Raw genomic sequence first — 24,734 nt, forward strand, 5'->3', positions numbered from 1 at the left:
AATGTTGGTTTGCCATTCAGTTTCTCAACAAAACCTTTCTCTCTCATAGGCTGCAGATCTCTATGCAGTCTAAAATTCACTAAACACACCTGGTTTGGGGCTTTTTTGCTCCACCATTTTCAAGCTCCTATCAACCTCTTCATGACTTAGTTTTTCACTGTACACCTGACCACTAGGGCTTTTTGTGGGTTTTTTGGACATAGTTATACCTCGAATGTATTACTGTGCAAAGAACTTTAAACTAACGTTGACTCTACGGTGTACAGTGGAGTATATTGACTCTATTTAGCATCACAGTCCTGTCACTGTATTGTTGCTCATGTTTCTGTTGAGAAAAAGTTAATGTGGTTGTGCTCCCTTTAGTGCAGCTGGTCTCCAGGATCCAGCTCGATTGCTGCACTGTGCTTCATTATTCACTTTGACTTGTGCATTTTTCATACATACACTCTGTTTTCCAGTGAAGCAAGAGCTTTTGTATCTATAAATCACTTTTGCTAGTTAGCCATGGTATCTAGAGAGGAGATATACCCGAGAAAATACAATACAAGCAAAATGCTTGTTAAGTATAGCAGAATAATATAACAAAATCTGACAATTTCCAAAGCATACATTTGTGTCCCATAACAGCTGTTATTGTTTTTATTTCCTCTTCAGGTAGGCTGGTTTTGTCTAATGTTTATTTGTATTTTAAAATTTTATTTATTTCAAGTGTGTGTTATTTCAAACACTTTTTCTTGGTAATTGTTTTCAATAAGCATGTATTTTTCACAAATACATTACTTTATTCTTTTTCAAGTTTTTCTTTATCCCTCCTCCAGTATATTATAAGCAAATTTGAACAATCTGAAGACTATTTTTCCTGAAGGTTTCAAAAATCCTCTAAAAAAATCACTTTGGCCATACAGAGTTCAGTCTCCATTTATGGAAGACTGGTTTCCACCAAAGACACTCTGATACATCATCTGGTAAACATTAAGAACTTGTGGGGTTGATCTCTACTGACTCTGGTCACCATTAAAATGACAGTATTTAACAACAGTCATTATGCTATAGCACCTGAAATACCCTGTTCCTCAGAGCAAGGAGATAAAGATATTTAATTTACAAATACAGTTTTGGGAAAATGTCACCTTTTTAATTATGTCCAAGTAGGTAATCAATGCTTCAAAGTTAATCTAAGACAGAGGACACAACTGGATCATTTACTTTGAAATCCTGCCTAATATAGGCTGTAGGACCTACTTAAATAATCTCTGGAGAAAAATATCACTTAATTCCATAATGTCTCTTACTTATGCAGAGCAATGACTGCAAAAAGGAGATAAAAGCCAGGATAGGCCTTGCAGTTCTTCCCCTTCTTATAGAAATTGAGCACACATCTGTCTCCTTGCATTCCTTGAGAACTTTTTTTTTCAAACAAAAACCATAGCTTTAATGCCTTCTTAACTTAACGTCTTCTACTTTTCATAAAGTAAAGAAGGATGGCAGTAAAGGATGCTATGTTGTTTCTGAGCATTCGGTTTGCTTTGCTGATCTCTCAAAAATATGCTACATACACAGCTATGTGTCACATGTATACGCTAACATGGCTGAACCCGATCTTAACCTCCAACATCCTGCTGTGTCCCTCGTCCTTCCCAAAATGTCCATTTTTGCACTTTATCTGATTGGTTAGTGTTTGACAATGTTTTTTGCATTCATTAATAGTCTCTCCTTCTTAGTACTTATATTATGCTTTTTTTTTTTTTTTGTTGTTCTATCAGCTACTGTCTTTCTTGCTCCCTAACATCCTTTTGCCTTTCCTAAAACTTTCATCCAGTCCTTCTCATTTTTCATTGCTAACCTATTAACATATTTATGTCCAGTCTCAACCTGTCTAAATTCAACATCAAACCATCAGCTCCTGTTATCTCCTTCCAAGTAGGATGAAGAACACTCTCTTAAAGCTTATTTCTCATTTAAGTTCATGTTTTCTCTGACCAAGTCACCTGTTAATTTCCCCCCCAAGAAGCTAAATTCATGAAGCTTCCTGTGTGTGTCACTAAGAGGGTGTGTTTTCCAAAGTCGCAATAACCCTCAAGGCCTCCCCTAAAGAGTCTTCAGTTATCGGCATCTTTTTCAAGTAGAATTAAGCAAGATATTCCAAAAGTTTTACACATCAGGTCCCAGATCCTGTTGTATTCCACATGCCCAAATCTGTTCTACTCTACAGTCTTCAGTTATGCACCTAAGGTCTTCACTAGACCTTCGGCTACAACACCGGACTGAAACTCTGTGTTTGGCTGATGACCAGCCAAGGAGGCCCAGCAGATTCATTGCTTTCCAGGCAGGAGTCCTTCATTGCATACACAGGCTGTATTCTCTTTCTTGACATATGACTTCAGATTTGGCCAGTTTATAATACCTAACTGTGTTTTACCCAGAGCAGTCTGGCACTCCTTTTACTCTGACTTACACAGATACCATGACGACTCACACCATCCCATTCACCCTTTTTAAGCACCACCACAGCATTAGCTCTCTTTCAATACATTGAAATTTCTTCAGTACTCAAAGATCTTTTGAAAACACAACACAACAGATGCAGATGCTATTCAACTCCTTTAGAAATCAGATTGGAAAATCAAGACCCTAGCTCATTCTCATAATTAAAGATAGGTTTGGGCTTTATTCATACAGAGTTGCATTAGACTCTAAGTCCTCACTACCTTTTGATTTATCTGATTTCCTTCCACCCAGTTAAACTAGCACTGAAGTTTCAGGAAGATCATGGTTTTCCTCAGCGTGTTTTGATAGATATTTCTCTGCTGCTGGGAGAGATGAGTAATGGTATTGTTTGGAGGTGGAAAATCAGGGTAGACATTGATTTTTAATGGCTTTTGTTACATTAGCTCAAAATTTATAGCTCAAAGCAGTTACAATTTCTTTTTTTTTTTATTGTAGGTCTATACACACACACACTCTTGACTCTCTCATTTCTCCCACATTATAATGAATACACCTAGAAATGTCATATTCCTTTTCTAAGCTTCCTCTCAGAAAGGCATTCCTCCACATTTGATTATAACAATAGATCTCTAGATTTCCCATGAGAAAGCTTAATATGAAATCTCTAAGCATATTAATTATAATATAAGTTGCATAGGTATAGCATTTCTCCTTGCTTAAAAATCCAATTACGATTTTGATATTCAGTGTTTTAATATTCTTACATGATTATTGACAAAAACATATATAAGTACCTCAGTGTGTAATGCAGCCCTATTTCTGCTTTGGAAGTATAATAAAAATATCTATTTGTCAAGTGTTTATTTTTAACTACATTTGCCAATGTTTTGTATAAACTAATTATTCTTATTACATTTCTCATTCCTAAATAAGTATTGGGTGGACAGGTAGTTAGTACACATATTTAAGCATTTTTAAAAATTCAAGGGACATTTTAAGAATCTAAAATTGCTACCTTCTTTCCCATTTCCCCTAAACTTCTGTGAATTTTGCACTACTATTAAAACTCTCTATATCAATGGAGTAGGTACTTTTCACTGTGTAGTCTTCAAAGTGGACTTCAATAAGTAGGCTACTAGACTACAGAGCAGGATATGTGTATTTTCATGCTACTTTTACAGCTGGCCTGCTTTTCTGTGCTTCAAGTTTCCCCATCATGAGATATGAAAAAAACACTAGGTACATTATCATCATCATCAACACAGTTAAGAGATATATTTGCACTTCAAAGCACTATTTAACATTAGTAAAAATTAAAATTACAAGCTCATAATTTATTTCAGTTTTGGTTTTCCTCCCCCCCATATAATTTAATTCCTGTTAATGGCATTCTATGTATTAAACTTGCACAGTGAAAGTGTGCTACCAGGACCTCTCTTTTGCTTTGCAGGTGAGATACAGGAAATGTGTATTGTGCTCCAAGTGCAACCAGTTAAACTCTGCAAAATTAAAAACCACTCAAAAAAAATAAATTATTCATAGAATTCAGTCAGAATTCATATATCACATTAAGCTGCATAAGGTGACTTTTAAGCCATGTTTGAGACTTACCAGCTAGGTCAAATTCTTAAGGTAAAGCAGTATCTTGCAATATAAAACATGCATGAGCAGCATACATTTGCTTTTCAACTACTTACAGCTTCAGCATACCTGGAGTTACCTTACCCATTTGACATTTAGTTGCAGTTTTAAACATAGGGACAACTTTGAGAGGAAATGGTCTATATCATATAATTCCAAGGAACTTCTACATGCTACAAAGTGGGCTATTGTTCCTGCAAAACTACTTTGCAAAAAAGTGTACCAAGTCAATTCACAACCCTCTTTTGATGAGAAAGAGCTTTCCTTCCCTTCACTGAGTCAGAGAGAAATGGGATGGTAGTTATAAGTGGAAGACTAATGATCTTCTGACTGCTTCAAATATAATTGCATAAGAACAGAAAATAACTGCAGTGCTGCATTCAAAGAGCAAATTAGAAATTTTTATTGTGATACTGTATTACTATGTTATGATGCACAGCAATGACAGTTGTTGAATTCAGTCTGGGTAAGCCAGCAAATTATTTCCTCCTTTTTTCCCCCCTTATTTCTCTTCGTCTTTGCAGTGTCATTCCCTACGGAAGTGGCATACTGATTCCTCAAGGTTGAGTGGCCCTAATTTATGCATTACAATTGATTCTAAATTAATAACAAAAATGAAAGGCAATTTTCTGCAATGCAAAACATGGCTTTTTCTGAAGAGACATATCCAGTACATCAAAGATGTCTTTTAAAAAGTCCTGCCGTGAAAATGACCATCTTTGCTGCAAGATGATTACTATAATCTCCAGAATGATTCATTTTCTACCAGTAAATTGAGGTTCATCGTTCTCATTTATTTAAATGTACATATCATTTTAAATCTACATATTATTTGTCAATGCCAGTCGCAAAACTAAGTGAAAACTAAGTCGAAGCAGTGCTTTGTAGCTCTTTATTTTGTCTTATTTTTTTCTGCACTGCTTTCTCAATCTTTCTGCAAGAAGACTCTTACATACTTTCTTGGAAAAGATATCTTTCCAGACACACATATTACTTCTTTTTAATGTATACATACCCTCCTATTAGTCCTCCAGAAGCTTTTATTCAGAACTGGTATGTTTATTTGGAAGTCACACTTGCAGCTCTGCTCATTAGTGACTAGTGCTGATTGATTTGAAGTATTGCAGGGCGGGACACTTCAGGTTTCCTTGGGCGATAGGCTTACATTGATTTCTACTAGTAGGCTTTTTATGCCAGTTTAGAAAAGCTGAACTGTGTGGAGCAGAATACCCATTTGTTTGCACTTCTTGAAAATTGGGACACCATCCAAGCACTCAGAACATCCCTAAATCTGTGTTAAACTCTCAAATCAATAAAGGATTTATTCCTGCAAAATTATTTCCAGGCGAAATTATTGTCTAATAACAGCAGAAGTGCTAAGCTGGAGGGGAAAGGTCTGCTTTCCAGCATCAGCCTAGAGGACGAGGATACAGCTCCAAAAGGCTGCCCTGTTTCACTGTGCAAAGCTTTTTTTTCATTAGACCAACATTATCTACTGCACACTTAAGTATTCCTTTCAGAACCTGCAATATTCTGCAAGTTTATCTCCTCTGCTAGCCACTGCATTTGCACCTGCAGAAGGAATTTCACTCTGCCTGCATTACACTGTTATCCTGGGATGGCACAAGGCACCCCTCTGATGCTTTCTGCTCTCCTTTCACTACCAAGGCAAGTTCACAACCAGTCTGCGTTAGGTGCTCCCTTTCTGAACACCAAACAGGCGTGAGATAAAGCTTGGACTTTGTCAGCTAAAGATAATAGACCAAATAAGCTGAAAGGCCACATCCTAACGAGCTACATCTAAAGTAAAGGCAATTTTAATATAAAGCCGTAAATAATGCAAAAAAGCAGCAGAATTACTCACTGCAAACTATCTGGTGAGAGCAAGTGATTTACGAAATGAGAGAAAGGCAATAAATGACTGATATTACCTGAAAAACAAAATGTCAATATAATAATAATTTAAAAGAAACGGCAGCAGAACGCTGCCTCTAGGCAGCTATGACTTGCATGAAATAACTTTTCACATAATAGGTAACTCAAGGTCTCAGTGATCTTGGCAGAGTTAAAGGGATAACTTTCAAGTAGAGATGAACAAGAATTCTCTTTCCTGTACTGACATAGGTAGGTTTTGAACTCTTAAATAGATGCTGCTTAACTTTTCAACTTTTCTTCATTTTTTTATATAGAATATACATCATTACCACTATTGGGGAAATTTTTTCTGCAGTTGATTTTTAATTAATTTCTATCACTTTCAGAATACTTTCTAGTATTCTGTTAATGCCTCCTTTCTAGTATGTGTATTTTCTACTGACATTTTCTCCCTGAACAAATTCCCTGTGAGTTTTCAATGCTGAGAGTTTAAGTAACTTCAGGCTTGCAATTCAGTATATTGGAGAATTAAATTTCTTTTACTCCTTTGGGAACAAAATGGCTCAGTGTGTCGAGTGACTCTTATTAAATTTAAAAAAAATACATCAAACAATCTCCAAGTTTCTTCTTCTGCTTGAGTGTTCTTCAAAGCTTCAAATTATTTTGAAAATGCTAAAATACCGCAGTGAGCTTTCATAACAGAATATTCAGTTATTTAAAATTTCTCACACAACAGGAAAACTCTCATAATCTTCCCTGGACCTAAGGGCTCAATGAAACAAATTGTGAACCCCTCAACTACAGAAATACCCAGAAACCATTACATGAATTTCTAAAACCAGTAAATACATAGACATTAAAAAATGAATCTACAAATGAATAAAAGCCTAATTCATAGTAATAAAAATACTCTTTGCCTTGGAAAGCTTGAATCATCAAGTGTAAATCTAAACTAAGTATTTTTTTTCTATCTGAAATATAAAGCTAGCATACATGCATGGCAGGGGACATCCTTCACTGAGATAATGCCCTCAGAGGAGTTTAAATGGCATTGCAGTGATAAATCTAAGGAAATACACTATTCTGATTTAACTGAGCTAGCATCCATGCAATGTTTTTCAGCCACTTAGATTTAAAAGCAAGATTCTAGGATAACAATACGAAAATATGAATTTCTTTGATAGGCACCGAGAGGGAGCTAAATGTATGGTATTATTTCAGCTTCTTTTCCTAATTACAGTGTAGCAGTTAAATTTTTTTCCCTAGTCACTTACAGCCTTTTCCCCTCCTTTGTCTCCTTTCACGGCTTTGCAGTTTTCTGTTGTGACTATTGAGATGAGAAGTGCTGCCACTCCACAGCTGGGAAAGGATGCACCCTCTGCATAGCTATAGCAATGGTGAAATATAGGGCAAGTCTCCCTTATAAACAGAGGCTGAATGGAAAGCCATGTGCTTTTTTAATATTTTCCCTGGATAACTCAAATTCTTCTGTCAATGCCTATTCTGAAGCAGTTGGGACCATGCCTATCTGTAAAGGACATTAAACAGACTAGTCCTCCTAGTCCTATCACTGCTTTTGGGACAACTGTGGGCAGTTTGCCTGTTCTACTTCACTGCACTCCCAACAGGTAGCAATGCAATTGTTAAGAGCAGTAACAATAAATAAAAATATTTTGTTCACATGTCTAAGAGGGATATAATAATAACAGCTGTTCCTTCTCTTCTCTAGCCAATAGTCTTCAGTAAGACAGTTATGTGGGTTTATTGACGTTCCGGTCCCAGACACTGTATGTGGAGAATGACAGCTAACAACACCAGGCAGGAGCTTCTGTCCCTCAAAAGGTACAGTCCTCCCTTTCCCAGCTCTTCTGCCTTTCCACACATGCCCCAGACTGGCACGTTTTGTACCTCTACCGAGCACAGGTGGAACAGGCCCCCTCAAGACATGCACACCTCTACAACCAAGAATAGTTTCAGCATAATGACTCTCTGACAGAATAAGAACAAAGAACAAAGTTTTCCAGTGATTAGTTATATTTTGGGTGCCAAATTAGGGCTCCTCTGAGGTAAGAGAAAGTCACATGCTTTGGGTGAGTAATGTTACACAAAAATGAGACTGTTCCAAGGAATCTTAATTTAGGTCATTGAACTAAAGCAACCAAATTCTGCAGTTGCTTTGGAAAATGTTGACCTGGTATTTCAGTGTCACATTAGCAGGACTGCACACCAGGATCCATCAGCTCCTTTCATCAGCTTGCTCCTGCACAACCTAAGGTCAAAGGAAAATCTGATAAGGCACGAGAGGTGAAAGGAGAATGCAGACCTTGCTTAATCCATTGCATCTAGAGGCCAGAGAGCCTGCCCTTTCCAATGCTTACAAACCTCTCTGAAGGTAAACAACAGCCACTGATATTACTGCCTATCAGCGTCAACTCTAAACTAAGACGTGATTGGAATTAGAAAGCATAAGAGAATTTCCTGCAGAGTGATCGCATGCACTACACCTGTATTTTCAAGAATCTTTCTTAATTACTTTTTTCATTTTACAGAACTTTGTGTTACACATATACAGAGAAACACACTGCAAAGACTCTATAGGTATACCCAAGAGATCAGTTTTTCAAATGTTCTGCACAGCAATAAAAAAGATTGGATTCACATTTTCTGTTTGCTGATAACTCAGCTCCGTACATAGATACTTTTGCCTCTTCTCATAGGCTGACTGTACTGGCCCCTTCCAAGAAAAAATTCCTGCGGGTAAGCTTTATTGCAATAAACACCCATAAGTCACTATTCTACTATAAACTTGATATAAATTAGTCAATAAGAAGGATTCTGCCTTTGAATTACAATTTATTTCAGTCTGAGGCTGCAAGAATAACTACCACTTACTCTCACTTAGGAAGCAGGCAGAGCCTAGCAAAGAAGAAACGTAATAAGGGCACCCAGTCAGAAAGCTTTCAACAGTGAAGAAAACATCTACAGTTCTGCAGAATTAAACACTCAGACAGCAAGACTGCATTTGGAGGAGCTCGGCAGGTACCTGAGGGACACTCACTTTAAAAGATTTACTTTCTCCTGTTGGAAGATGTCAGACCACTCCACTGGCGCCGTTGATGGTTGGATATTGATTTGTGCACTCTGGGTTCTCAAAAGGCATGTGTCTATGGCATAAGCTTTTAAACTTTGAAAACACCTTTTCCTAGTGGCCATTTCTTGACCACTCCTTTCCAGTCTGGTTTTTCTGAACCACATAAAGGAGGACTTTCCTGGCACTGCAGTGTCCTACAATCTCATTTCTGAGAGGTCAAAGCATATTGATGCATGAACAACTGGTGTCTAACATCTTAAAAAAAGGGAGAAAGCAGATACACAACTGACTAATAGTGAAAACCTTATTTCCCAGACATACAAGCAAACAGTGATCTTGGCGGGTGCAAAGTTGGACATGACACAGCAATTTGCACTCACAACCCAGGAAGCCAACCATATCCTGGGCTGTATCAGAAGCAGGGTGACCAGCAGGTCGAGGGAGGGGATTCTGCCCCTCTGCTCCGCTCTGGTGAGACCCCACCTGCAGTTCTGCATCCAGCTCTGGGGTCCTCAGCACAGGAGAGACATGGACCTGTTGGAGTAGGTCCAGGGGAAGCCACAAAAATGATCAGAGGGGTGGAACAGCTCTCCTGTGAGGAAAGACTGAGAGAGCTGGGGTTGTTCAGCCTGGAGAAGAGAAGGCTCTGGGGAGACCTTATAGCAGCCTGCCAGTACTTAAAGGGGGCTTATAAGAAAGATGAAGCGTTGCCCAGAGAGGTGGTTGATGCCCCATCCCTGGAAACATTCAAGGTCAGGCTGGACGGGGCTCTGAGCAACCTGATCTAGTTGAAGATGTCCCTGCTCATTGCAGAGGGCTTGGACTAGATGACCTTTAAAGGTCCCTTCCAACCTAAACCATTCTATGATTCTATGATCTCTACCAAAACAAGACAGATATAAAAAATAAGACACTGAGTCAAATTAAAATCCTTGTGTCATTGAATACAATCCAATTCCCACTGCTCTTCAGTGTTCAGTGGAACGCACCTCTTCATATTGTTGCAAACTTCTGCATTTTCACAAAGGAAATTAGTGATGAAAACAGCATAATTAATAGTACAGTAGTAATTATCTCTTAGGTTTACAAGGTACCAAAGAAAATAAAAACCTAGGCCTGAAATAATTTCCTTACTCTACCAAAATGTATGACGATTGTTTTTTCCACTGTTTTTTCAGGATTTTAAAATTTTACCCTTTAAGTTTACTTATGATTACAATTTTAGCCTTTCTAGTTGAGATTTGAATAGACTCTTGAATTTGGTGGAAATGTGGAAACCCAACCTTTTAGAAGCAATAATCTTGAACTACAAAAATGAAATCTCATGGCACTTGTTGTCACTGAAATATCAAGTCAAAGGAAAGAAGAAAGAGAGTAGATTTTCAGTCTCTCCACTGAGCACGTGGTGGATACAGAATAAAATTTATCAGAGTTATCACAGCATAGTCCCAGATGATAAATAATTATTGAGAATTTACTCTTTTGGAATATCTTTAACCTGGTTTTCTGAGGAAATGATTATGCTATGTGAGCATCCATGCCTGTCTTATCCTCAACTGTAGTAAGCCCAATAGCCAATTGCAACCAAATCTGAAAAAGTGAGGAGGAAAGAAAACTGTAAGTTCCTAAAACCTTTGTAAAATGATGTGGTTCATTAAAACAGGGACATTCTGCAGTGTAACCTGAATTGTTATCATAGGCCAGAGAATCCACAGGAGCATAAAAGAAAAAGAAATAGAGGCACTTCATGTATGTCTCAACCTTGGGGAAATTCTTAGTCAGAGCTTGACCAGTTCAAATACCAAGGTTAGTCAATCTCATGATGCAAATGCACTGAGAACTAGATGTCTTTAATTCCAGTGTTGATAGAATTTTTTCTAAACAGTCTATTCCACAAAAAGTAATATAATTTTACTTTTATACAGATATAGAATGAAAATACATGCTAAGTCATTAAAAGATTCTGTGAAAACAGCTTTACTAATCATAACTGCCTTCTTTTTCTCTAACATCTAAAGAATAAGCAAGGTTAGATGAGCAAAAAAGTACTGAGATCTGAACTCAGATGTTGAACTTGGCATGAATCCAACATGAATCATTAAGTGACCCACTGTCTTTCTTTACTCTTCTTCAAGGTAACTATTGATATTGGCTGATACTCCATCAACTTCTGTTAAAATCCTCTCTTCAGCATGTCTCCAAGCACAGTGCTGTACCAAAGAGTCGATCAACTAAAACTTTCCTCCAGCTTACAGAAGTTAGGCTAGGCTTTGTCATGGAGCAGTTATCTCTTACACTGACCACAGATTTACAAGTGCAAATCGGTCTCTTGATAGCGCTGGATATATTTTTCAAGCCCTGCAGTAATGGAAGACTAACATCACTGCACTAATGTGAGTCATTTTATGTAGAGTTTCCTTTTTATGGTGTCTTTAATATTCAAGATAAAGCAAGGTAATGGCTTATTTTAAGGAATTTTGTCCAAGTGTGCATTTGGGCATTGTAGTTTATTACAGATCACCAAGTCTTAGTCTACACCTGGATCTGCATTTTATACCTGTAAGTTAGCAGAGAAACTCATACATTCTCTGAGGTAGTTGAAGGAATTAAAACTGTTTGATTTTTCTTAACTGTGTAATTGTGTTACTCAAGTAGGTTCTTATGAGAGCTCTAAATGAGGATCACTTATTTAACAGTGATCCTGGTGGGCTCAGGAGTTGGTGATGGTACCTGATAAGTGGCTGGCACAACCGAAGAGTAAAAGGATAAAAGCCTGCTACTAAGGAGGGGGCTGGCAGAGGTGTCCTTACAACTTCCTTAACTCCTGATCAGCACTGACCACAGCTTTAAGGTGGATCTGCCTCAAATTAATTGTCTTTATGATCTCTCACTGAAGCCTTTCAAGCTCAAAAGCCCAAGTCTTGTTAAACTGTAAACTAGGACACAACATTTTAAATAGAAACAACTGAACAGCATTATGTCAAAGAGCAAAATAAAAAAGCTTTCTACACAAGCCTGCTGTATCCTTGCAGTCATTTCTTGGTACGCCAGCTGGGTCTCAGGCAGCTCAGTTATGCTCAGCATCTCTGCACCGTTCATCCCCCCAGTCCCTTAGCAGGGCATCCTTTTGGCATTTTTGAGACCCTGCTGATCTTCTCCCCAGCTCCACATGGGACACATTCTGCCAACACACACACAGCGGTCCTATGTTACCCCAAGGGATGGAGCCATCTCTTCATCCTGGTGCCAGGATCATACCTAAGCCAGAAACTCTCTTCAGGAATACATCCCACACAAACTCATGTCACCTATGGGTGAAGGTGACCTCCTACAATTAAATTAATGTTGTCCTTGCCAAGTCTATAGAGAGTAGGAGATGCTCTGAAGTAATCAATCCTTCACCACCTTCCCTTTCATTCTGCTATTAAAAAAAAAAAAAAAAAAAAGGCAGGAAAGAGTTCAAAAGCCTCAATGCACCTTCAACCAATTTAACTTTTACTTTGTAAAATCCTTTAAATTATATTGACTATTTCAAAATGTGGATAAATGTCATGAAGAAAATATCTGATGGTTTAGGGGATGCAGAATTCTGTAACTTGGATAACTGGACTAAAATGGAAAGTTTATTACCAAATGTTTGATATAGGCAAACTACGTTTTTATCTCTCAACAGCAGCAACCTTAATACATTTTGCAGCTTTGCCATTAAATACAGAGAGATGATTTTCCATCTAATTTCTAAAACCAGTTTTGTGGAAGAAAATGCATAATCAACGTGGAGAATGTCTGTCTTCTGAAAATGCTTTTAGTCTAACATAAATGATAGCTATTTAAAGGCAATCACTTGTGTTTTATATCTCACACAAAAACCAGCAGACACAGGATCCTGCCTTTGAGACAAAACACTGATACATGTGACAGAACATTTCAAGCAGTAATAATCAGAAGCCACAGATTCAGCACAATCCAGAAAACAACTGAAATAGCCTCCATTAAAATCCGTAGCTTTTTTCCCTATTGCTGTCCAGTCTTTAACTGCTATTATGTTGTGATGTATTATATTATGAATAACTAATTATCTGCATCAGACAGGTACAGGAGATGCGAATCACATTCGTTCTGCAGTAGGTACGCTGATAACTTACACATCTGTTAAAGCGATTTTCAAAATATCACCCAGGAGGCATGTGTTCTGTTCAGTGACCTTTGGAAACTCTAGTCCAATGAATAACTAGTGATGTGCAAATAAGTTGAGAGACACTAGATAAAAAGTGCCTATAACCTTATATGTTATCTGTTATGAAGATGGCTATGGTAAAAAGATATATTGTTCTTTCTTGCCTGAGAGCACCAATCAATGAGAACATAAACTTGTATCCCTTTAAGTTGAATGGTTATAGAATTCATTATCCTGGACAATTAAAAATATAACATGCAGAAAAAGTGCAATGAATTGTATAATCTAAGTATCTAATTTAATGGTAGTTTGCTACCTTACAGGCATTTGCTCATATGGTATCAGTCACATCTTGGCAAATTCAGCCTTGCGTTCAAACATTTTATGTAGAAAGACAACTAACTGTGTTTGCTTCAAGATGACAAAACTTCATAGTACCAGGCTGTTGGTAGAATAGTGAAGGAATTCAGTAATGACAATCTTGCATCCATTAGAAATCTTTGTAAGCACTATGACACATGACAAAGCTTAGACTTTCTTTCTCACACAATATGTGGCCCATCTGGTCTTGATCTTGTGGCAAATTCAGTCCACAGTCTAAAGAAAACAGTTATGTAACCAAAACACAAGGAAAAAACACCAAATCCAGGAAGATATGATGCAGCACAAATTTTAAATCTCTCTCTCTTTTTTTGTGCTACTTTTAAACTGCACTACCAACAAAGTCTTCACTGCCAGCCCTGATTATAGCTCACGTAATTCAGACTTGCATAAACATACCGTTTACACATAGATATGGTCTATAGCTTTTATATGGTCACTTGGACATTAAAAACAATTTGCAGGTTTTTTTTTTTTAATAGTATAAAATTATGTCTTATGTTATACACACATACAAGGAAATCAAGGAGGTTAAAAGAGAAAAGATGTCACAATTCCAGTTGACAAGCTAAAAGGAAGGTACCAAGTCACACAGGCTCTTCCCAATAATCAAACGCCTAGTTGAGCAGTGACATTGTTATGGGGAAGAAAAGCATTCTGGATACTGGTCTGAAAGTAGCTACACCTGAAGCTTCTTAAAAACATGAAAGGCTTATCCTGCTGCATCACTCACATTGTCATAGTTTAGAATAAAGATTGGACATCTTTATTCAACATGTAAATAATTTTATTCTTAACCATTTTTAATCTTATAAGTAATTGCATTATTTTTATTACAGATTATATTTTTTCCTACAAGAGAAGAATAAATTATACTTACTCTCTCCAAAGTAATTTCTTCAAATTCATATTCAATTTCTGTTCCATTGACCTAAGGAAAAGAAAATAAGAAAATTCCTTAAATGCACATGGAAGGTAGTTTGGTAGGCATACCGTACAGATACTGCAGTATGACCGGTTTACTGAAACACATTTTTTTTTAACATATAGGTGAGGCTATCTAAATTACAGACTACTTAGCTCCCCTTTGTCTTGAATGGCATGTAATCAAGCCTACAAACTTGAAAACAGTAAAAGTTCAGTATATAAAACACTGAAATGATGGATAACTAAGTCGCTTACATAATATGACTGATATTTGATACAGCGTGTTCATGGACTTTGTGCAAATGTTTCTATAGTTTCCAAGGTAATAGTTTCCTGTCAAAAATAGAAGACATGTTTCCAAAAATTATTCTCACAAATGGAAGAAAGATTAATTGATCATTGCCTTACGAGCTCCAATATACTTCGCAATACAAAACCAGACAGGAAATTCATAGTACTTATGTAAAAATCACTCACTGATACATATACTGAAATACATCTTGTTTACTATATTAACCTAGGGCAAGAACGTGACAGAGGACCTTTGTAATAGACAGCTGAATGGCAAAAAGGCACAGAATGTTAATGCAATTCTTGCACTGAGTTTCAGTGTCAAAATAAATTAAGCTAAAAAATGTAGAGCACCAAAATGGATTGCACTGGACAAGAAATCTATCAGCTGAAGACATGACACTGATTTAAGCAGTATTCTGAAACCTTGTTCCAGTCTGACACGATTTTCTCTGTCCCTCTAGGCAACTCGCTTAACAACCCTTTTCTAGTTTCCTCATTTCTTAAATGGGTAGAGTACCACATCTGAGAAAGCTACAAAAGTTGACTATATTGTAAGTAAACTGTAGAGTAATGAAAATACTTCTATTATTAAAATCTCAGAAGAATTTCAAAGTGTCCCTTAGCTACAGCTAGTCAGTAATTTTTTTATTTGGCCAGAAAATATTGATAAATCAAAAATAATAGATATTGCCCACGAATCATGCCATTTTTGGTTTTGTGTTGATAGGATATTTCCTGGAAAAGAGTTCTGCTTTAGTGTTTTACTGAATTTATACTTAATGAAAAAAAACCCACAACAACTTGTAAGAGCAAAACTGAAGTGAAGCATTAGGATTGACCTAATCTTAGGGGAACAAATTTGTTATTTCTCAGAACAAGAACATTTATTACTCCTCCCCACTCCCAGCTGCTAATTTTCTATATTAGCCTTCTAACTGCAATCAGAAAAAACTACACAAATCATTCTTTATCTAGTCAAGCACCTTTCAAATGTAATTAGGTAGTTCTCTTGTGAATATTATAACTAGGTACTTGTATCTACCAAACAAAAGCTTCCTATAAAAGCCACCAACTATTTAATTTGTCTGCAATTCAAGATCTGATAAACCATGAAATCAGTAATAGAAATAGAATACCCAGAATCTGTGTTCAAAAGGAAACAGGGAGAGGGAGGAAAGTCCAAACAACCAACCCATGTTTAACAATGAAACAAAAACACAGCATCGATGAATAAAATATTTAATACATACATAATATTTGTATTTTTTACATTATTACAATCTGGTAATCACATTACACTACACTAAAACCAGATACAAACAAAAATTTTACTATAGAATATTTTCCTGTTCTATATTATCACTTTAATGCTTTCTGCATAGACTCTTTTATTAATATAGGCAACAAACTAGATATGAACAGCTTTACAGCTATTCCATTTTTCATCCTTTCTTGTCTAATGATAATGAAATCAAAGCTATCTATATGTCTCTGTTTTCATGAACTTCTCTTTTATCTTAGGTTGGTGGATAGCTCTGATCTATGTCTTCAATTCCTCAGTCTTGCTCTATAAAGCTGTCTTTGCTTCACTGCTTATAATCACTTTTCCTTTGCATTAAAAACTCGTTAGTGCAGCAAAATGGGAAAAAGAGGGACATGAGAAGTGAGCAACCTCTGTATAAAGATGAAAGGAGAAAACACAAGCTGAATACTCAATTTGAGTTTGCACACAAACAATAATCTTGATTATGATCATCTGAGGGTTTTCTTTTATCATCCACAGTCACGATTCCAGAAAGGTCTTCAGTTCAAATCGCCATTAATCGCAGCAGAGATCCATTATCAGGTTCCATAGCAGCAGGGATGTTCTGAATTAAAAAGCTGATCTTGATCCAACTCCTTTTGTTATTTAAGCATATATATCTACATATGCAGTTTACTGCCCTGTTTTTCTTGCTGGTTGCTCAGAAGACCAATGCAGTTATTTCGTAAAGGATCTAATAAGATATTGCACCTACCTGAGGCAGGTGGAATGATGATGTGTGCACTCCATTCATTGCTAGCACCATTTTATTTCATATTTAGACTCTCTGGCTGCACCTACGCTGCTAAATTAGAGTCAATTTTCAGCCAAGTCTCAGTGCTTAAGGCTGTTTCTGTCTGGAGCCTGCTGGAAACAAATAGCCAAGGAGTGAGCCAACAGTTAAGCAGGAGGAGAATCATGGCTCCAGCGCTGGAACTGACTTGTCGGTTTTCTCATTTAGCAGCATATGGACATACCCTCTGTTTTTGTCCATTTTAACTTGACAGTCTCTGGCCTGACAAAGCACCTAAACAAGCTGTCTGAACCTGCAACTTCCATTTCTTGCAAGCAGTGGGAACCTGTTCCTATGTCTCTCTTTACATGAGTTTTCCGAATTCTGCTTTTATAGCAGATTGCAGCAAGAACATACAGCAAAATTGACTATGGCCTGTATGATTTCAGATAACTATGAAAAATTCCAAACATTTTCATATGGTTTTCTCTTCTCCTCCACAGTCAAAGAAATCATCAGCATTTCCAAGTCAGTTTGGGAATATTCTTTCCCATCTTTCAGGATTGCAAGGCTGATACAACAGAGAACTTTAATCTTAGCTAAATTTTGATATTTATAATGCTGAAATATGAGGTAGTCATCTAGCTCTCTTTATACTCAGTGAGAAGAAACAGGCACTTCTAGGTCTTAATTCATTTCATCCTACACTAGAAATCTCAGGTAGGTTAGATGAATTGTGCCCCTGAGGTTTCCTTTCACTTCATACAAACAGAGTCTAAAAGCAGTGTGTAAAGTTTGGTGACCACTTGCCTTAAATCTGTTTTCTCTGTATTACTCCTAACTATAGACTGGTAACAAAGTTCTGCTTAAGGGATGCTGTATGTCTTTCATAATTATATGCCAGTGAAAGGCCAGATCTCTGGTTCAGCAGCTTTTCCGATTGCTTTTTTGGGCTTGTCTGCACCTGTAACTGGCAGTACATGCATGGCATCTTATCCATCACTTGCTCCACAAGCCCAACCGGTTAGGATGTCCACAAGGAACAATTCAGTCTCTCCTCCTCTTCAAAAGCTCAATGCAAAGATACATTGCTGTTGGCTTCCCCCTCTGATTTGGGACACTGATGTCCCATCTTCAGAGTGCTCAACAACTCCTGTGACAGTAACAGGCCCCTGTTCAGGAACAGCATCACCAACATACACTTCTGATACCAGAAGGCTTCTCAGTCTCCTGACCTTACATATGTTCATGATCTGGAGTGTGATGAACTTACAGCCCCTGTAGAAAAAATTACCATAATTCAATAAAGTCCCAATGTTTAAAGTACCTCCTTGCAAAGGTGAGGTAGCAGTTGTTTTTCATTTACAGCTGCACCTGTTATATTGGAGGACTCTCCCAAACTTTTGACAAGAAAATGTCTTTAAGGAAGAGATGTAATGTATGGTAACTATCTAGATTGCAGCATTCAAGAAAGATTTCCTGGTAAAGCTCTAATCACTACTAGAGTTCACTTATCTTCAGATGACTCTTTCAGGAAAATGAGAAAAGGAACAGGTAAAAAGAGTTTTTTATATACTATTTTGTGAAAAACCTGAAATAAAGCCCAGCACATAGAACATCAAAGTAAGGACTTGACAAACTCAGATTTGTTTGTTCCTTTACGTGAAGAATTTTACTCTGACTTTCCAGGAAGTTTCTCTCATTTAGTGCAGTTTAAGGATGACATAAGCAGCTGAAGTAGTCCCTTAATGAAAATCAATTCTACAGACTATGATAGATTCCCAAACTCCTTGAGAAAAACATTCTGTTGAGTTTTTCATTTTCACATACTTTGTCAAGTGTTAAGACTTTTATAGATATGTTTTTTTCTCATAATAATAATTTGATACTCTTTTTAAACTTCTGCAATTATTTGATTTGGTAGACCTGTTTACACTCAAACAAGTAAGCATTGCCTAATTCTTTCTTGCTATACTTCTACACATCTACAATTGCATCCACCCACTCAATAAGATAAAGATGTCATGATATGAATTTTAATAAGAACTGTATTACGATAGTGGCAACAACGGCATCAAAACACTTAGAATTTATACAACTGTAATATTTCAAAACCACTGCACCTATTCTTTATATATAATAAGTGTTTATATAAATAAAATTTATATCATTAGAGCTGTTTGTTATGCTTAGTCTTATTTTCAGGAAGAGATTGTTTTGCCTAAAAATTACATCTGTAGACTTTTATTACAAACAAAACCCATTTTAATTATATTTAACTGGATATTGGTTTTCAGCTGTCTTCAAGAAAGAAGACTGCTTCTTCTACTTTTATTATCATATGTATAGGAAGATAACTACCCAGCCACTGATTTTCACTCAACATGCAAATTTCATTCTTCTGGCTGTATGGTTCCACCAGTTGCCTAACCACCCAAACCTCACCAGAATACAAGACTGCCAAATTTTTGTTGTACAAGTAACCCTGAATATATTTGTGCTTTAAAAATTTCCAATTTGCTGCATAATTAAGACAGTCTATTTTACATTTCAGAAACATCAAGACCATTTGGGTAATTTAACGAGTATAAGATTTAAATAGCCCTTCATGATTTCTGTTTTATCAGCAAGACCAAAGACTGATCCTCATTTAGCTCTTTGCCATTTCCAGATTTATGTTATTTCTTCATTAATTGTCAAAGGAAACCTGCTGATGTCCTTTTGATATTGTTTTCCAGAAGCATTAAAAGTTTCCTTTCTCACTGCATATAAACATACAGAAAACAGTCCCCTGTGTTCTTTGATTTCAAATATGATGATTTTGTGTTGTCAAACTGCCCTGAAGAGGCTGCCAGAAAGTTTTTCATGCTACTCTTCTTTATCTGAGTGAGTGCATTTATGGGCTTTTTATACAAGATACCCCACATTTATTTTTAATCACAGTGTATAACTAAGCCCACTTCCTTCTTTTCACCTCTATTTCCTTTAGGAAATGAGGACAATATGTTAAGCTCTTTGAATGAGAATTTACAATAACCTAAAACTTTCTCATCATAATACAACTGTTCTGGTGTGAAGAATGAAAAGTGAAAGACTATATGGTTTTGAAAGAAATTGATACTTTATCAGGAATAAGTCTTACAGTATATGTGCAACTGATTTGTGGATCCTTCCACAGATGCCTGCACAGCACTGGACCACCCACCAGTCATTGTACATCCTGTAGGGAAGGTGTGTCTCTCAACGCACAATTAGCAGACCTCCAAGAAGCCAAATCCGGCTCTTGGTCAACACATGTAAATATCTGCAGCGCAGCCATGATCAATTTGTACCCTGATCAAAGGGTGTTTTTTTCGCTCATTCTTTTCTTCTCAGATGTCTCCTATATCCTTCTCCTGGCCTTAATTTTTATTCAGCCTTCTTCTTCACTGTTTTTGTGCCATAGTCATCCTTTCCTCTCTTGTTTCTTCCCTCACTGTTACCCTGGGTTTTCTTGTTTTCAATATCCATTTAGCAAGTAACTATTATCACTCTTCTCTGGTTGATTTCTGAATTCCTAATTTTATTTTACCCTACCTCATTTCTCAAATCTTGTTCAGAACAAAATCATGTTTTCTGTATCGCTTGTGTATCACCATCCCCTAACACTAATCACAACTTCCCATGTCTCTACCTCAGCCTCCACTGTTTTCTCTGATTTTCATTCTTTTTTTTCTCTCACACAGATGCACCCACATACATACTAAATTAAATATACTTTATCTAATCCCACTTAATCCAAAGGATTATTCATGATTAGCTTTCCACCTTCTCGTCTCTTCCAACTAAACTTTTAACATAATCTTCTCCCATAATTCCTATTAAGTCACTCATACACTTCATGTACCTTGATTCCTTTCACTAATGTTCTTCACCTGCTTAACCATAGTTTCAAAATCTCATCCAAATAAGGGATTCTCTTCTGGTTTCCCCTACTTGCTGCTCTCACTCCTCACAATTCTTTCCCCTATTCAGCAACAATTTAGTTTTTTTAGCTGTTTAGCTCTATAGATCTGACACTTTTTACAGTACAAAACCCATATATCTTGATACTCTCTTCCTAGGTATTCTTGTTACTTTATGTGGCTTACATGTTATGTGATAACACTCTGTTCTTTACAACATGAGCCATCAATTTTTCCTTAATATTCTTTGTTTTGTCCATATTCTGATGTTGGCCATATACACCACAGAAGAAAAGTGCCTATATGTTTGTAAGTGTAAGCACTCAATATATCAAATGTAGACCCACCACAAAACTCCAGCATAATCCATGGAGCATATCAAAGCAGAGATCACGATTTCAAATGGAGGTCACAGTAAATGAAATGAAATGACATCCATGCGTGAATTCTGTTTAGGCTAGCACTTGCAAGTTGTACAAAATTAGTATCAACAAAAGAAGAATGCAAATTTCAGCTTTTGTACTTACAATCTTCTCTCTTACACGAAGAGAAATTCATATACCATCATATTAGCTATCTAACAGGTAGAAATCTAAGTTAAGCAGTTATCCAGGCTTTTTTTTAACAGTCACTGGAGACAGGAATCAAAAGGGGGTGATTTACATCATGTGCTTTAGTCTTCAGATGGAACTGCCATTTGAGGAACCTGTGTCTGCCCACTGACTACATAGAGACACTTTAGACTTTCAGGATTTACATCTTAAAAAAATAATTTTGTAAAATTCCTTACATTTTTGTATCCTAAATTTATAATGCAGGAATTTGAAATGGTGCATTCCAGAGAACTGGATACAGTCATTTTTTTCCACAAAATTACATTCTTTCTTGTCCAATTCAGGTAATTTACTATACAGCTTCAGAAGTTCACAGTCACTCTGCCTTTCATTTTCTTCTGTGCTTCTGCCATTGCTGACACCCTAACATATGAGTTATCATAAACTCTCAGTTTGTCAGGTTCCTCCGTCTCCGGTGCATTTCAGTTTTAGAAGAAAATCCATCAAACTTTTCAACAGTCTGAACAGTTCATACATTTCTAGAAATTATTTTCCTGTGTAGTATTTCATTCTATGCAGAAGATATATAAAAATGGAAAATTGCTGTTGCTTGATTGACCTTATTTCATCAACAAAGATTATGAAGTACTTGAAACTTGGGACTTAAAAGGTTATTTTAATAATGTTGAATACTGTAATTTGCACAATTTTATTTAAAAGATTGGTATGTGTAGAGTGCTTAAAAGGCAGAAATGAATACATAAACTGTGGGTTAAGTTTGATTCATTTAAACATTCAACATAAAATTTTCTCTCAGTTTTAGGGAGAAATCAATAGCATATTAACTGGCAAAATTTTAGGCAGGGAAAGAACAGCAATAATCTATTGCATTCTTTGATACCTGTGACATGTTTACATAGCAATCATAATGAAATATGCATGTCCTGGTTTTGGCTGGGATAGAGTTAATTTTCTTACTAGTAGCTGGTATAGTGTTATGTCTTGGATTCAGTATGAGAAGAATGTTGATAACACACTGATAGTTTTAGTTGTTGCTAAGTAGTGTTTAGACTAAGCCAAGGATTTTTCATCTTCTCATGCCCAGCCAGCAAGAAGACTGGAGGGGCACAAGAAGTTGGGAGGGGACACAGCCAGGACAGCTGACCCCAACTGGCCAGAAGGGTATTCCATACCGTGTGATGTCATGCCCAGTATACAAACTGGGGAGAGTTGGCCTGGGGGGGGGATCGCTTCTCGGGAACAAACTGGGCATCGGTCAGTGAGTGGTGAGCAATTGCATTGTGCATCACTTGTTTTGTATATTCAAATTCTTCTATTATTATTATTATTATTGTAATTTTATTATCGTTATCATTATTGGTTTCTTCCTTTCTGATCTATTAAACTGTTCTTATCTCAACCCACAGGTTTTACTTTTTTCCAATTCTCTTCCCCATCCCACTGGTTTGGGGGGAGTGAGTGAGCGGCTGTGTGGTGCTTAGTTGCTGGCTGGGGTTAAACAATGACAATATATAATGTTCATAATGGGCATACCCCATTTCCTCAATAAATAAATATACAACCAGCATAATCTAATCTCTTGCAATTTGTTAAATGACAACAAACTCTGACTCATACTTTTGTGCCTAAAATTGTCTCCCAGTACCTTTGTTTACCTTTGAGAACTAATACTACCTTCCCTGCTCCCTCACCCCATTGCCTATGAAAAAACCACAATCAATGAATTATCTTAGGTTCTTTTCTTCTCGTGTGTTAACTCTAGCACAAGTCCTGAGGGCTAAACTGTACTTTCAGTAACACTAGTGCAGTCCCATTGGTGTCACTGGGCTTGTACTAGTGTAACCAATGTTACATTTATTCATCTGTGGATGCACTTACACCGGCAGGAGGGAGCAGATCTGAAAAGGTAAAGAAAATACTTGCACAAATAATAAAAATGAGTAATAAGGAATATTCACATAAATAAAGTACATGTACATTTATAAACAAGTATTAATGTATTCCACAAGACAAGATTTTTATGCATGAATCACTTGCTTTACAAGTATTTTTATAGCAGCAGAAAGGTTCACTATTTCTCTTAAAATCTTGGAAGACTCTTTAGGGTACGTATGGGGCAGGAAGCCACAGTCCTCTACACTATACAACTAGAAGCATAGCAGAATAGCTCCCTCATGCCCAATTAATTTTGCTGCAGAAAAAAACCAGACAATCTGAACTGCTGAGACAAAATTAAAGTGGTTTTCTGCTCCTCCTCACAAGCTCAGGGAAAGAAAATTGATGTAACTGTTGTTCACAGGGATTAACAGTGCACACCCTGAAAAGCAGCTAATACAGCACAACTGATCATCACCAGTCACAATCTAAGCCTCGCCAAAATTCAGCAAATTGTTCCAAATGCTTCTCAGCTCACTTCGTAGGAAAAACTCTTTTGCATCAGTTTGAGAGAAATTTCAGTTTTTCATAAAAATTTCTTCAACTTAAATCTAAGGAGAGAGGGAAAAATCACCTGAATGTTGCTTTTGAAATAATTTCTATACATTGCCTCAGTATTTAAAATAATAATAATAAAAAAAAATTTAAGGTTATCTATGAAGTACTGCATACAACAGCAGAGACACTTTACTGAAGCGCTAAGGAAAAAGCCAGAAGATAGCTTGAGAAAAATGCTGACACTTAATGCTCTTTAAAACAAGCACAAAAAGCTTGCACTGCACAATAAGCTCCCTCAGATTAAGAAAGCAGTGTTGGAAAAAAAACCTATGCCAGAAAACACATTCTAAGGGTAATTTTGATCCACTAAAATGCACAACTGCAACACAGAAATACTTTGAAAGTGTTTAATGTTATGCAATACCACTTTAAAATGTCAAGTATTGCATCATCTCTTTTCAGTAGAGCATGATTTATCAGTTATATGAAGTATCTTTAGTATGTTCTCCCTAGGTTTCCTGACATAATGAAACCTATGATTTCCACATCTAAACTGTAAACTGTTTGGCAGCAGAGATTTGGAAAATATTCAATTCTTATCTTACCAGTATGTAATAAAGTCAGTGGTCAGTGATCATCATAGGTAGATTTGTGTCTAATAGATCTCCTGGACATCAAATTCTCCACTATCCACAAGGCCACTAAACAGCCATTCCTGGGCTTTACTACACTGTACACGCTCTAACAGGTCTGCTCCACAGATGTGTTCTCTTTCTGGATTATGTTTTCTTCTACCTCATCCCATATTTGGAATCTGTTGTGTTAAGGTATGTGATAAAAGCTCACCTGCACCCCCAGAAAGGAACGCAGAGGGTCAGTGGCAGGTGAGGGAGCCCAAATACCAGCCTGCCT

The 24,734-nt window shown here is 36.8% G+C and overlaps 1 protein-coding gene across 2 annotated transcripts in view; it reads right to left on the reverse strand.

Moving 5' to 3' along the window:
• Nucleotides 1-24,734, reverse strand: part of DLG2 (discs large MAGUK scaffold protein 2) — a 1,017,318-nt gene that overhangs the window by 380,688 nt on the left and 611,896 nt on the right. For both annotated transcript variants that reach the window (XM_075050147.1, XM_075050146.1), the window contains one exon: nt 14,494-14,544. In XM_075050147.1, coding sequence (XP_074906248.1) covers nt 14,494-14,544 — 51 coding nt within the window. The remainder of the gene's footprint in view (nt 1-14,493; nt 14,545-24,734) is intronic.

Source organism: Buteo buteo, chromosome 18 (genome assembly GCF_964188355.1).
Source record: "Buteo buteo chromosome 18, bButBut1.hap1.1, whole genome shotgun sequence".
Lineage (NCBI taxonomy): Eukaryota > Metazoa > Chordata > Aves > Accipitriformes > Accipitridae > Buteo > Buteo buteo.